Source organism: Hypomesus transpacificus, chromosome 9 (assembly GCF_021917145.1).
Source record: "Hypomesus transpacificus isolate Combined female chromosome 9, fHypTra1, whole genome shotgun sequence".
NCBI classification, from domain to species: domain Eukaryota; kingdom Metazoa; phylum Chordata; class Actinopteri; order Osmeriformes; family Osmeridae; genus Hypomesus; species Hypomesus transpacificus.
Genome location: NC_061068.1, coordinates 5,925,496 through 5,939,758, shown reverse-complemented (window position 1 = coordinate 5,939,758; position 14,263 = coordinate 5,925,496). Strand labels below are relative to the sequence as shown.

The 14,263-nt window shown below is 39.7% G+C and overlaps 3 protein-coding genes across 5 annotated transcripts; all 3 read right to left on the bottom strand.

The window, feature by feature from the left end:
• Nucleotides 1-256: 256 nt before the first annotated feature.
• On the bottom strand, nt 257-4,630 carry LOC124471680 (aminoacylase-1A-like). The gene is made up of 15 exons (XM_047026249.1): nt 4,441-4,630; nt 3,946-4,079; nt 3,545-3,609; nt 3,364-3,468; nt 3,190-3,284; nt 2,840-2,916; nt 2,499-2,588; nt 2,275-2,331; nt 2,091-2,164; nt 1,931-1,980; nt 1,705-1,849; nt 1,529-1,597; nt 1,338-1,417; nt 1,039-1,099; nt 257-854 (listed from the first exon to the last, which is right to left on the bottom strand). The coding sequence occupies exons 2-15, from the start codon at nt 4,070-4,072 to the stop codon at nt 690-692; spliced, it is 1,260 nt and encodes a 419-aa protein (XP_046882205.1). The 5' UTR covers nt 4,073-4,079; nt 4,441-4,630; the 3' UTR covers nt 257-689.
• A 582-nt stretch (nt 4,631-5,212) lies between these two features.
• abhd14a (abhydrolase domain containing 14A) lies at nt 5,213-8,542 on the bottom strand. Its single transcript, XM_047025181.1, has 5 exons — nt 8,358-8,542; nt 7,781-8,057; nt 7,398-7,513; nt 6,788-7,023; nt 5,213-6,151 (listed from the first exon to the last, which is right to left on the bottom strand). The coding sequence occupies exons 2-5, from the start codon at nt 8,041-8,043 to the stop codon at nt 5,969-5,971; spliced, it is 798 nt and encodes a 265-aa protein (XP_046881137.1). The 5' UTR covers nt 8,044-8,057; nt 8,358-8,542; the 3' UTR covers nt 5,213-5,968.
• A 213-nt stretch (nt 8,543-8,755) lies between these two features.
• LOC124471732 (hyaluronidase-2-like) lies at nt 8,756-14,101 on the bottom strand. 3 transcript variants are annotated; one of them, XM_047026324.1, is made up of 4 exons: nt 13,851-14,101; nt 12,127-13,083; nt 10,960-11,049; nt 8,756-10,795 (listed from the first exon to the last, which is right to left on the bottom strand). In XM_047026324.1, exons 2-4 carry the CDS (start codon nt 13,081-13,083, stop codon nt 10,406-10,408), a joined length of 1,437 nt encoding a protein of 478 aa, XP_046882280.1. In that variant the 5' UTR covers nt 13,851-14,101; the 3' UTR covers nt 8,756-10,405. The 3 variants fall into 3 exon arrangements, with proteins under 3 accessions (XP_046882280.1, XP_046882281.1, XP_046882279.1); XM_047026325.1 differs by having other exon boundaries at nt 13,857-14,101; XM_047026323.1 differs by having other exon boundaries at nt 12,127-13,088; nt 13,851-14,100.
• Nucleotides 14,102-14,263: the final 162 nt, after the last annotated feature.

Here is a 14,263-nt window from a genome sequence, read left to right as displayed (position 1 = left end):
AATGCCCCTATACTTACTGTAAGTCGCTTTGGATAAGGGCGTCTGCAAAATGACTAAATGTAAATGTTCTTTATGTCAACATTGATATGTAAAAGCTATGTTCACCAGGAGGCAGGTCAGCATTTGTGACTAAATAAAGTTACCAAGATAAACCAGATGAAGCTCACATTTTCTTTTACATTGATATAAACAAAGTTAGCGTATGTGGTGGTCTACAAGGCCACAAATTAATACAATAAGTGAGACATTTACATTGATACACTGACTTTATTCAAATCAGTCAAATCAGTTCCAAGGATGCATAAAAATGACTTCCCAAAATAAGACTTTGTTCATTAATGAATATGTTAGATGGCAAGCATTTTATGATTCTTAAGAAGATTCTAAAATAATACAGGAATGGTAATCTTCAACATTAAAGTAAACATGATTTGCAACTCTACAGTTGGACTTCTTTAGAAGGCTGTTACGATTTGGTGTAATGTCAAATAGATCCTGAGTTTCTTAGAGTGAATAGTTACGCTTGTTATGCTGACAGGTGGCTTACTGGTTTTATAGTTCACCTATAGATGATATCTATGGATGTACTTCTCTCATTCTTTGGTGAAGCATTGGGTTTATTTAGTATCAGTTCATCAGTGAAAATGTTTTGTACTGACGTGTGGCTTCAGATGTAAACAGACAAATCTCTAAGTCTCTCCAGACAGGGCAGGCACATTGGCTAGAGCTAGGACCAGTTTCTCATAGACCTGAATGCCCTTGAGGAAGACTTTCTCGTTCAAGTATTCATTATGATCGTGCAGTAGGATGGGAGTCTGATTCATTGGGGAAAACCCAATGGCTGGAATACCAACCTTTAAAAAGAAATACATGCATCAATCACTTTTCAATATTACAATTTCAAGTTGTATGTGATGGTTTGATATAATTCCAAGAAGAGTGAAATGGTGAAGCATTTCATGTAAAAGGACTACTTAGTTTAAAAGCATGAGTCTATTTGATTTAAATCAAGGGTCCACCAACGTTAGATATACTCACAGCTCGGATGAAACGGCTATCTGTGGCTGCCGGAAATATCTCTTTTTCCAAAGAAATGTTCCTAGAGCAAAAATAAAGAACCAAATGTATTGGTCAATGCCAGTTAACACTTTAATTCCTTAATTTAATTATCTCCTGAATATTAACAATGTAGGCATTGCACTTAGAGTGAAAATTTGCCATTTTGACGGGCATAAACTATAGCCAAAAAACAATTTCCTATTTTAAACTCTCTAAACTAAGAAAATACAAATAATATAGTGTGCTCGTAGGTCAGCAAGCTTCAAGTGTGTCCTCACATAGTTTTGCAGGTTGTGCTGAAAGTCTTCCACCAGGGGTCATTATCATCTGTTGATGTCACATTCTGGTTCATGTGTTTCTGTAAAAGTAAATTATTTTTGTAAATTGTGTTGTTACAGATGATGTATACTGAGCAATTCAATTGTTGTGCTTGAATACCATCATCAGGAAGTTTCATGTGTAAACGGACCTGAGCAAACTCGTAAGTGATGCCTTCACCTGCCTCCTTACACCACAGTTTAATCTGGTCCTCAAACTCCTGGCAGTGACAGAGAGATTTATATTAAAGAGACTTATGTGAAATAAGACACTATTAGGACACTGCATTACAATTATTTAACATAAAACAGACACACACACACACACCTGGAGATTGACTGTCGGTGGTATTCTTAGGTCAAAGCTGACATCCATTTCAGCAGGAATAACATTGTAAGCCATCCCTCCTTTCACCATGGTCATGTTGATAGTAGTCACATCACCAAGAGTGAAACATTCACTGGTGTTCAACCTGCAAGTCACCCACAGTTAAATGAAATCAGCCTTCCCTGTTCAGACGGGATCTTACATAAGCTCTCCTCCAATAACCTACCTGTGTTTCTCCTTCTCTCTAAAGTCCAGAAAGGAGTTGATAATGCTGCGCTGAAAGAGGCAAATTGGGATGTGACTTTCAGTTTCAGGCAAATTCTTTTTTGTGTCATAGTGCACACGTGAAAATGTTAATGTTGAGATGTTTATCCAGTTATTCTTACCAGTTTCTCTGCAGCAGTGTTCTCAACAAACCTGGAGCCATGGCCTGGACTGCCGGGACAGTGGACAGTTATCCCTAAGGGCAGAAAACAGACAAATTTAGGCCAGAGACGCCACTCCTCTGTCCTTTTCATGAGTATTTATTCGATCCTTGGAGTAAAAGACCTTGCCAGATGAGATACTCACACCAAGGGTTTCGCTCTCCATAGAACACTGTGAAAGTATCCCCTGGGTTAGCTAAACCTGTAATTACAAGCACATGCAAATTACAATAGTCAGCAAATTGAAAGGGGCAAAAGACACTGAGTTTAACTTCTGGATAAAGCTCACTGTCAGTTATTAATTAAAAGTTATGTTGTGTTAAGTGCATTTTGTAAGTAATAATTTACGTTTGAAGATGATCTATTTACCTTCATCAAGTGCAAAGCCAATGTTTAACTTTTTGAACTCTGGATGATTCACAAATGTTTCCATTCCTTTATGACCTCCAACCTCCTCATCTGAAAAACAAAAAAGTTGTGTATGAACACATAAAATCCACATTTGCTATTGTTGCACAAAGACTCATATAACATATTGCACAGAACATAAAACACACAAATTGAGAGAAGCTCATTAACTTCATGGCTTTTTTTCATTCACTTTTTTGTTTGTGTTTGGGGTAAGTGAACACAGGTCAACCCATTCAAACCAACAACTCACATGTGTTTTACCCATTATTAGGTTGGTGTGAAAGGTGTATAAATCATACCAGGGACAAACATTAGGTGGACAGTACGAGTCAGCTTCTTTCCTTCTGCTTTCAGTTTTCTAATGGCCTCAATGTACCTATGGAAAGCAGAAGCCTGTGACTGATGGTGAGGAATGGATCACACTTTGAGGACAGATAAAATAATTTGAAAGGGGTATGCACAGGAATATTCAGAAGAAGAATGAGAAAGCAAGTCAGGAGTAAATACTTGTAACCAGAAAGGCAAATATAGGACATTTAAGTGTTTGTTGGTTATCTTTATTGAGTAACCTACTGGTGGTACTTATACGGTTAACCAACTGGATATCTGCATAATCCAACAAGGCAGGAAGCTGCAACACCAAACTCACTGTATAGTTACAGATTTCATGTCTTGTGTTCCCCGAGCATAAATGTTGCCCTCAGCGTCTTTGACTGCAGCAAAAGCATCATACTTCCAGTGTTCCTGAAAATAAAGTCATGACTAAAACTCCTTTACACTTAGATGGGACAAACATATGCATTAATATGGACTGTCATTTTACCTGGTAAACCGGCACAACATCTGTGTGGGAGTTCAACAAGATTGATTTCAGGTGAGGACTTGTCCCTTCCCATGTCATGATAGTAACCACTCGATGAGGGCAAACCTAAGAAAAAGAGTGATGTAAACTTGTCATGACTTCAATTAGTGAGAACATTTCCAAAAGGGCTAGTTATACACACCTCAATCTTTTTCACTGGCAGCTTAAGCTCATCAGCTATCCGATCCAAGAATTTAAGAGCAGCATCTATAACATGGACAGATACAGGTCATTGTTGCAATTAAGTACAGTAAGTTTGTTTCCAATACCTTACAATGGACTTTGGACCTCAATATTGCATATGAAGAAGTTGAGTCCAATGTATTTGTATCAAAGAAATGTACATGCGTGATCATATTTGAAATTTTAATTATATTGCATTATGCAATAATGTTCAATGGTTCCTGCCACATTTAAATGTATATTCTTCATTAACAATGTAATATTAGTTCTAGTTGCATGTGGTACATGTTACTTCATGCAACACTGCATACATTAAAACGATTCACAAGTTAGTGTTGAGGGATCAACGACACTTCATACCATAGTCAGGCTCTGGATGGACAGTTCTCAGACGAAGGTACTCTCTGAACAGACTCACTGAAGGGTCCTCTCCTGTTTCAGTGGTCACCCCACCACGTACATCTACACCATCCTTATCAGGCAACATTGATCTTCTGGGGACACAACACAGGGGATACGTTTAAAGGTCATCAAGGCTATTTGTGTTTGGCATCTAGCTAATGAACTGCTTGTTATTCAAACGCTAGGCTGCCCTGCAAACGGGCGTTGGTTGGAAACAATCGAAATATTTGTATGACAACCCAATGGCTAGTTTAACCATTACACCACTGAGATGTTGGATAATAGGCCTCTCCATCTAGCTAACATTATGAAATAGATAATATAGCTTGATTGGATCGCATTAAGCCAGTATATACTACTCCTAAGGCACTTAATGCTACCACACACAAAAAAAACGTTTTAGCGGATAATCCCAACTAAATTTGCACACGAAGACAGTTCGCCATTACTCACCTTGCTTTATCCCTTACGTCTGGAGATTAAAGTTCACTCGAGACGTGTTTGAAACCTGTCTGTTGGTCAACACGATTGCAGCAGAGCTTATAAAGTTATGATAGTTCCAAACATAACAGCCTGTGTGACATGTGACAAATACAAAGAATTTCACTGGGGGACACTTCCTACTTCCTTTTTTCCAGCCTGCGTGCTGCTTTTGCAGACAGCGAAGCATCTCAGGGTGGCTGCTGCAGCACCAAGTAACCACCTTCGGTCTACCAGTCCAGCCACGAGCCACCTGTCAAACAATAGTTTGCGTACTCCACGTGGGCCTTCCGACTGGTTGAGGGAGAAAAGACAGGATTTATTCCCACAATAGCCTGCAAGCATAACCTTCGACTGCGCAGTCCTGATCCTCGCGAACGAGTCCGTTGTGTTGATTGGGTGTGCTCAAGCCTCAGGGGCGCACAACCATTGTTTTCTCTCATATATTTATTATTATTGGGTGTGCTCAAGCCTTTGGCGCTTTTTTTGGTCCCACTTGGTCACTGAGATAATATGGAAATGTATGCTCTTTTCTTGCAAAAGTTACAGAGGGGATACACATTATATCAGGCCGTTTTTTCACCTGATATAATGGGTACCCCTGGATCTGCCCACCCCTAAGTGATACCAAAGTCTTTAATTAAGGAAATAGGCTAGGCAGGAAAGCTACTACTGTAGGCTACAGTTTATGTATTTAAGAAGCTGCAGGTAAAAATCAACACGCAAGAACATTGGATGATTCACAAATGTTTCATAAATACTTTATAATATACATAGGACACCGTAACACCCTGTTTTGGGGCTTTAACTTTGAAAATTCATTGATTGTCCACTGGGAAAACGAAAAAGTTACCCTCAGTTATTACCTTTATCACAATAAAATGTAACAGATATTGTTATTATATACATTATTTTGTTGAAAATGTTGTGAACTGACAGTGACAATAACAGCACAATAATGGAGCTTGTTGGTCTAGAGGTCTGAAAGGTTATGCATGACAACCTGTTGATAATTCAACAGGTAGGACTTGAAATATAGTGAAATATAGTGTGTCCAGCTCGGAGGATAATATTCTTATTACCTCACTCAATCATACAATTCTGAGCGAAGTGGAACATGCTGCATGAGGAATAGACTAAACAATTGTGGTTTGGTTAGCCTACTGTTACAAATGCTTCATTCTGTGAATCTCTTTACTTGATGAGAGATAACTGAATTATATTCTGTTATTGTTAGAAACTTAACTCTATTAGTAACACCTATTATTTTTAATACCTCCTTTATAATTGCTTTTCAATAGGTCCAGTATAAAACCAGAGGCGATTCACCACCAATGAAAGGTTATTACATCAAACACATGTCCCATAAACCCTAAGGACCAATGTTCCTTCCATCTTCAAATGGGCATACGATAAGTTATACACCTGCACACAATTCCACATCTTACTTTATTTGTAAGTAAGTTTGCTTGTTATCGTTCAGGTATTTTTACGATACATCTTATTCCAATTTGCTAAGAAAGTCCAACAGTGCTTGGTGGAACTCACGAGGCTTGTCCATGTAGCAGGCATGGCGTGCTCCCTCTAGCTTGAGCACAGAGTGATTTGGGAGCTGAATAAGATTCTTGTGGGACTGGGCCCCTAGATTGGTGTCAAGCGCCCCAAATACAATCAGAGTAGGAGTCTGAAAATAAAAAGGCTCCATTAGCATATGTACATTAATTATATATTTACAATCATTTGTTGTAACTTACAGTGACTGTATACACTCAAAATGTGATAACAAGCATACACATTGTGAACCTTGAAAAATAGTGTATCGCAGTGGCTGCCCACTAGAGGGCATCATCCAGTTTAGTTTAACACTTATTTTCTATTCAATAATTTAGTATATTCTGACACCAAGTGGTATTTTATTAAATTACTACAAAAGTAAAAGACAAAATAAACATGCAAAATGTTCAGATAAAATGTAGAATTTTAACCTTTACCTAATTTAATCAAATTCAAAGATATATCTGATTTTCTTTTACGTTTCTTTTTTATATTCTTTTTTTTAATTATTTTTATTATTAATATGTGTTCATATAGGCCATCAAATGCTGTGTAGATGATGAAGAAAGGGGTAGGTAGTGAAAATGAGCCAGATTCTTGCTACAATTGAAATAAAGATGTGCCCTATTGCTGTCATATAAACTGAAGTTGTACAGATCCTGCATACTCTCAATCTCTTATTAGGTTTTTAGGTTCAATTGTGCATTGGAAATATAATTGCTACATTTTGAGCATCCTCAATCTTCACATTTGCAGGATATCTTACCTGGATCCCCTGGTACTGTTCAGGAGTATAACTACGCGTTCCTACTGGTGCAATAGATATGAAGCCATGCAGCTGCACGCTGTGCTTCATGAGGAAGGGTATTGAGTAGTGTCCACTCATAGAAGGACTCAGCAGCACTGCTGTTCTAACACCCAGTGCCTCCATAAACTTCCAGAGAAGATCCACCCGATTCTGATCAGTCTTAACAGCATCAGAATCCGGTGAATTTCCAAATCCTGTATTGGTCAGACAGAATGAAAAAGGGGCAGATAAATCACTATAAAAATAATTTACTAGGCCAGGCATGTTATGTTCAGTTCTATTCTAATCAATGAAAACAGGAACAAGTAGTTAATCGATTTTTTACTGCATATATAATAGGGTACTTGCATGATGATCCTAATGCGGCTTCAAAGCTTTTTACTGCTTTAAAAAACACTGTGCCTTGTCACTAAATACTGTATTACTGTTGGAACACGGTTAGAATTTCTGGTCCTTGATTATCTGCTGCACTTACTAAATGTACTTTTAACATATCACTTTGGATAAAAGTCTACAAAATGTTAAGACTGTTGTCACGATGTTAGAAGAATGAGACTGGCACTTCTACCTGGGAGGTCCATTGCCAAAGCCTGATATCCATTAGAGGCCAACAAGGCAAGCGTTCCAAGTTCTTCCCAGGTTTTAGAGGAGAAGGCCTGGCCATGAAGAAGGACAATTTGTAGCCTGTATTCAAAAAAGCCAGTACATGATTCAAACTAATTGGAACATTTGGTAATTTAGTGGTTGTTGATATATTTGACAGTTAATGAGGTGAGAAAACTCAGATCTCGCATAAGACATAGTTGGTTATGTTTTACATAATTTCTTTCAAACTATCAGATATAGAAAGTTGTAGGAGGGAAACTCTACACTGAAAACAAATGTGAAGGGTAGGCTAGGTAATGGAATAGGCTACAGGACGAAAGTCAGTTCTGTTGGTGGTCAGCTTACCTTGGAAGAATCTGCTTACCAGCTACATCCATGGGCAAAGCTTCCCGAAAGAATAGTGGGGGGTCCCCAGGTAAATGCCCTGTGCGAATGGACACATTGATTGATGGCGGAGGTGGGGGAGAGGCGACCGCAAGCCCCATTCTTTGGACATCAAGGGAGGGTTCCATGCTGCCCTGTCGGATAGATGGCAGCAGCAGGTACAGCAACACCGTAGCCACTAACACCAGCCCGAGCACAACAAGACGATTACGCAGGAAATTCATTTCAGTAAGATGACCTGGGTAGGAAAAGCAGACAGGTGTATTAGATAGCTAACTACGTCATTATTTACATACGGTTATCCGTCATTTAGCTACATTCTGTCGCTTGTTGGTAAGGGCTTCTTGATCTGCTTCAACACGTCTACCAGTAGTTAGCAACGTTTACAACATTATCAAATACATGTTAGTGCAACGCGATACATGCTTTTTTCAGATGTATCGGAAGACAGGAGTTGAGGATGGGGCTAGTTAGTGGGCTAGTATTATAACTAAGCAATGTCAATGACGCCAGGTAATGATAACTTAAGCAAACATACATCGACAACAGGACTGGATAAGGTCTCTGATATTTTTAATCCATTGGGTCCATTGGTTTTCTAGATAGTTTGCTATTACTTGTCCATTGAATCTCACGTCAGAGCGGATTAACTAGCAACCTTTATAACTAGCATGCTATCGATGTTGACGCGTCTGGTCTGTAAACAGCTCCCATGTGTGACAGTGGAAGGCAAAGGGAACTGTTCTAGCGCACAAAGGTTCCGCGTTCCCATAATAAAGTATTGAGCAGATTTCTTAGTCAGGAAAGTCACATAATTCAAAAGGCATAGTAGGCCTACCTGTAATTTTAAATTATAATTTTCCAGTTAACGAAATCTTCCTTGTTTGAAAAGGTGTAAGATATTGACATGTTTACAATTAAGACACGACACAGTCAAAAGGAAAGTCCCCTCTTTATTTGATATTATGACAATGAGTGAACAATTACGAGTGAACAATGACAGAAAGCAGGACCGGGCAAGAGGGTAGGGGATCTTGGGAAGCTGAGGCTTTAGTCTGGTTTTAGTTTAGAAACAGCGCTTTCTCTGTCTTCCCAAGCCCATATTGCTTTTGGCACTGTGAGATGACCCCCCCCCCCACACTTGTAAACGGAAAATATGCTATAAATTGAGAATGTGAAATTGAAAATAAACATTCAATTGACGACAGCAGCAACAAGAAATGATATACACATGGCATAATTTTAAAGTAAAACCGTATTAAACACAACTGGTTTTACTATAGGTATGAGACGAACATCATAAATCCACTCCATAATAAACATTTTAATAAAAAAGTCCACATTTTATAAATATTGCAATTCAATTACAAATCAGGAAATGCATCCAAGCAGAGGATACAGAAGCCTTGTTTAAAACATAAATAAAGCAGGCAATAACACAAAGGACTGAATATTTTTGGTTTTGGTTACACGCAACACAATGACAAAATGGCATGAACCAAAGTCAAGCTTACAGTGACTAAGCTCAAGTTTGGTTTATCCTGATATCCAAAATATCAAACAAAACTATGAAAAGCAGACAAGACTACACTCTTATTCCTATAGACACTTGAAAGTGTCTGTAACACAGGTGAAAGATGGATGCATAGCGTCAGAATTTAGTAAACATTAAAAGCCCAATGCAGCGTAAAAGGCACACAAACTGTTAAAACACTGTGTAAAAAGGCTTTTTTTAATAACCCATAAAACACTGTGAATGCATTGTATGCATGTCATGATAAATAAAAAAAACACAAGTGTGATGTCTTACTTAAAAACATAACATTTAGTAATCCAATCCACAAAATGTGAATGTCTTCCAAATAACACACGTCATGCAGAGGTCAAGCATGTATGAAGCTTCAATAGAAAAGTACATCCTTTCTTGTACTGCTAGAGGACAGTAAATGACCAATGAAAATGCTAAATTATTAGAAAAAGGCAGTGTTGACAAAAAGTCTGTGTCTCTTACTGATTACAATTTGCGTGGGAGAGCCAAGAGAGGTAGTATAATAGCACAGTTCACTTCAAATGAAAGCTTCACAGTGGCAAAGGCCATTTCTGTGTAACCTTTTACATTTGCTACTGCTTTGACATGTTACGGTTCAACAAACCCACTGCAACAAACTTCCACCAGTAGCATCATACACATAGACCTCCAGGTTTCCATCCACCTATTTAGGACAAGAAAATTACATCTGAAATCAGGTGAATGGAAACTAGGCTACTGGCACACAAAACATCCAGACATTTATTTTAAATCTTCATTCCTTAAGTTTGCATGTTTTACATGTTACAATATGGATCAATACATTTCCTTGCCAGGAATAAGTTACCATTGTCCTTTGTTCTTACTACTGTGTACATAATTAGCCAAGCTCTAGTAATTGCTCTTAACCTTCCATGTTGTTTATCATGTCTTGAGAAATAAGTTTAACCTCATTAACCTCTCTTTTCCCGCTGAGCCAGCTGCAAAACCTCAGTGTCCTCTGCTCTATGGTTGGGTTCTCCATCATTGTGCAATATAACTTCTGAAGCCAGGCTGCATCAGTGTAGCAGCGTGAGGAGTCCCAATGGTATTATTAGAGTTAGGGACCAGACAGTTAGGATGGGTGAAGCTCCATTCTGGCCCTGCTCTTTCTGAACACAGCCTTCGCCCCTGTACCCACTGTAGCACTGACACTGAAAGTGGGTACGGTAAAGTGCCAGCTCCTCCGGCCCAAGTTGGCCTGTGACTCTCAGGCTGCTGCCCTTGCTGCTGATGGTGTGGGATGAGGGGTTAAGGTGCAGGTACACATCGCTGTCTGAGTGTTTGCGTAGACAGCGGCCATGGTAACCACACAGCTTCTGACTACAGAGTCCTGCTGCTGTGGAAACATTGAGCAGGTACCGACCCAGCGGACCCCCCAAGTACTCATTGAGGCTAGAGCAGCTGGCCTGTAGACAAACAACAATATGCACAGTAAATACATTAAAAACATCCAAACAAAGCAGAATTTAATTTGACAGATTGGGAGATAATGGATGCATAAGAGTAGAGATGACATAGGCGGGCTTGTAGCCTTTCTACTACAGATGGCAGTTAAAGTCAAGACACCTACCCTACTTTTGGTATATGTGGAGTCTCCCCAGAAGATCACCCCAGCTGCTCCTAGTGCAACACTCTCACCAATAGTGGACACCAAGTCTGTCTGCAGACACAAAACATGATTCACAATTCCATCCATAGGACAATTATTTTACTCCAACACAACGTACCCCTTCTCTCTTCCAACAACGTGTCTCTTGCCATTCCCCTCTTCTCAGCACCACACCTGTTCTGGTGAAGTCTTTCACCAGTTCTTACCATTTATATAGGCTTGCATAACAATAGTACAGCAGTAAAATCTGCAAGCTCTCTCTCCTGCGCTCTCAGATAGGTGTCCAAGCGGAAAGGGCTCCAGTAAGAAAGGAAACATTGACGCACCCGCTGCTTGACAGCAGCTCATTCATCCACAGTTGCCCACAAAAACCTCTGAAAGTGTTCATGCAAGCTATCTCATTTACAATTCAGATACTGTAGAACTGATTCATTCTTGGAAAACTGTGCTAAATAATACATTATGACAATTTCATGTGTATTCCAGTTTGGTAGAGTATAAAATATTTATAAGATGTAACCCAAAGTTTTTACACCCATTACTATTACAGCCCAAAATAACACTACAGGCATTCTGGTGTGTATTCCTCTGGGTAGGCCTAATGCTATTTGATGTAGATGAGCCATATTTAGGTTTAGAGGGAAACAGAGGCCACTCTTGTTGAGCTGACCACATGCAACAGGAAGAAAGTAAATAGAAAATGTGTGTTTGCTATATTTAATCATTTTAGACATAATTGTGTTAACAGATTTTTCATTCAGGTATGCCATAGTCCTAAAGCCATTAAGCCACATGTTGAACATGCCAGTATCTGCATTACTGGCAGAAGTTTGAGGGTAGATCAAATGCACCCTACTGAAAAAATCGAAAAACACACACTGGAAACTGTTTGTATTGACCAAATTAGATCCAACAATGCTCTCAATTGATCAATACTTTAAGATAAATTTGGTAAAAGGTTTTATTCTTCAGTATCATCTTTTGTCATGCATCTTAGAGCAGAACTTCCTCCTCTTGGTCAACTACACCAGTCAGTTTTCAGCAGGCCATGTAACACCATGCAGTTTGAGTTAGAAACTAGAAAAGTATATTAAAAACAGTCAATTTCATCCTTACGTGTATCCTCACCTCACTTAGTTGTGTCGGCTCATTGGAATATGTGGGCCGGGTGTAGACAAAGACAGGACGTGCCAATCCATCTCCCACAGATGCTAGGCGCATCCCCTCCTTCACCCTATTGCGGACAAACTGACGTCCAAAAGTGGTGGAGCGCAGCATAGTACTCAGGTATACAGACGGGAAAAGGGCTGTGCTTTCAGTCCACAGCCAGGTAAGTTGGTCATTGCGGCCCATCTCCACGTCAGGACAGCGACCAGTGTAGTTCTGTAGACCACTCCTGTAATCATGGTTGTAGCAGTCTGGGAAGAGGTAGAACCCCCACAGCTGGTTGGGCCGTAGGCTTTTGGCTAGTCGTAAGGTCTCCAGCATAAACCTACGGGCTGACAGCTCAAACTCTTGCTGACCCACTCTGCCCACCTGCTCAGGGAGCCAGTCTGGGTTTTTCTGTGCAACCAGTTGACGAGATCTGTTTCTGTACACGTCCTTCACATCCCAATTACGAATCCACATAGGACGCCATTCCTCCCAGTCAATGACAGCAAGTCCTTTGGCGCCTGTCTCACGTATGTATTTTTGCACACCTTCAGGCATCTTTTCATGATGCTCTGTGAGGCTGGCTGCCTGCGGTAGGCCTCCATTCACTGGAATGCCATCTACATTATAATAAGGATATAACCCCAGACGGTCTTTATAAAAGATTGTGAGATTCTGCCGAACAAACCCCTCATTAGGTGAGGCGACAATCTGGAACTGTTCCAATGGGAAATAAACACCATGCCGTGGGCCACAATCCTCTGTTGGTGCATTCCATGCAAGGAGCACAGGCTTTTGGGAAAATAGTGGCCATCTAGTTGGCTTTAGCTCTTCAGCAAGGAGGACATTCCAAGGGGCGAGTATAGCCAGAAGCAACCAGGGCAGCAGGCCAACCAGGGCTGAAAAAGGGTATAATGCAACACCCATGACCATCTGCCCTGGGAGGTGGGGGGAGACAGTAAATAGGAAAGAACATTTAGTAAGTTATTTTAATTCTTTATAATACTAAATTCGACTTAATTTTATCATCCATCAAGACATATGGTTACACCAAGAAAAGGGGCAGATCCTCCCCAAATGTCAAATTTAGGAGCTCAACAGTGGTCACTGCCAAGACCACACCTGGCGCCTTGTTCCATATAATATCAACTTTAAACCCAATTGAAGACACAGGTTACATTACTTTTTAATATCACGACTTTAAGTTGAGCCCATGTGTTGTATTTAATTTTTCATGTTCAGATTTACATTGTTGTGAAACGAAATCGTTTTGGCAAAGCTGAACAATAAACGTGGCTAGCTAGGAGGGCTAACGTGGCTTGCTAGCTTTGGACGATGATTGGTGCTAACGATTACAGTTTGCTAGTGATACCCAGTTAAGTAACGCGAGCTAGCATAGACAGCATGCTTAATAAACCGACAGGAAATTGGAAATGAGTACTGGCTCAAATCCAAGACCGTAAACTTCAGAGTATGATAACGTAAGTAGCTAGCTAACCAAAGCAACTACTTTTGTACATACAAACCAGAACAGCATGACACCATCTTTACAAATCATACATTATAAATCCAGCAGACATATGAAAGTGTTTGTGGGTTAATGTCAACTAGAAGCTAGCAGCGGCACATATATCATGGCTGGTAATTATTAAATAACAAGTATTTAGGTAACTTTTAGGATACTTTTTAGTCCCACTTACTCTGACCTGCTGCTGTGCTGTTGTTTTGAGGGAGAGAATCTCAGGACACCGGTTTATTCGACTCGTGGGGGGTCAAATAAATAACTGAATGGAAATATATTCCCATACATGCATCTTTGTATCCACGCATGATGGATCTATTCCGATACATCATTTTAAGCTTGCCTATCCATCAAATGTTTTCTCTCTGTATATTCCTCCCTCCGTGTCATCTTCGGCGAAATTTTCGTGAAAACGGTTGCTCACGGAGCACAACGTGATTGGGTGAGTTCATTATTGTTTGCTTCCGGGTACAGGGGTGCAAGACAATATTACACACATTCAAATGTAGTGTTTGGTCAAATACAATTTTATATGCATATTTACATATATACATAATAAAACAATACTGACGTTTGGTCTAGTCGAAATGT

Bases quoted from the DNA above. Each gene is read 5' to 3' on its own strand.
- abhd14a (XM_047025181.1), bottom strand. From the start codon at position 8,043: ATGAATTTCCTGCGTAATCGTCTTGTTGTGCTCGGGCTGGTGTTAGTG. The intron at 7,514-7,780 runs GTAAGCTGACCA...TTTTGAATACAG, and splicing joins GGTAAGCAGATTCTTCCAAG to GCTACAAATTGTCCTTCTTC. The intron at 6,152-6,787 runs GTAAGATATCCT...TTTTATTTTCAG, and splicing joins AACAGTACCAGGGGATCCAG to ACTCCTACTCTGATTGTATT.
- LOC124471680 (XM_047026249.1), bottom strand. From the start codon at position 4,072: ATGTTGCCTGATAAGGATGGTGTAGATGTACGTGGTGGGGTGACCACT. The intron at 1,598-1,704 runs GTGTGTGTGTGT...TGTCACTGCCAG, and splicing joins CACCGACAGTCAATCTCCAG to GAGTTTGAGGACCAGATTAA. The intron at 855-1,038 runs GTGAGTATATCT...TTCTTTTTAAAG, and splicing joins ATAGCCGTTTCATCCGAGCT to GTTGGTATTCCAGCCATTGG.
- LOC124471732 (XM_047026324.1), bottom strand. From the start codon at position 13,083: ATGGTCATGGGTGTTGCATTATACCCTTTTTCAGCCCTGGTTGGCCTG. The intron at 11,050-12,126 runs GTGAGGATACAC...TTGTGTCTGCAG, and splicing joins AGCCGACACAACTAAGTGAG to ACAGACTTGGTGTCCACTAT. The intron at 10,796-10,959 runs GTAGGTGTCTTG...GTTTGTCTACAG, and splicing joins CCACATATACCAAAAGTAGG to GCCAGCTGCTCTAGCCTCAA.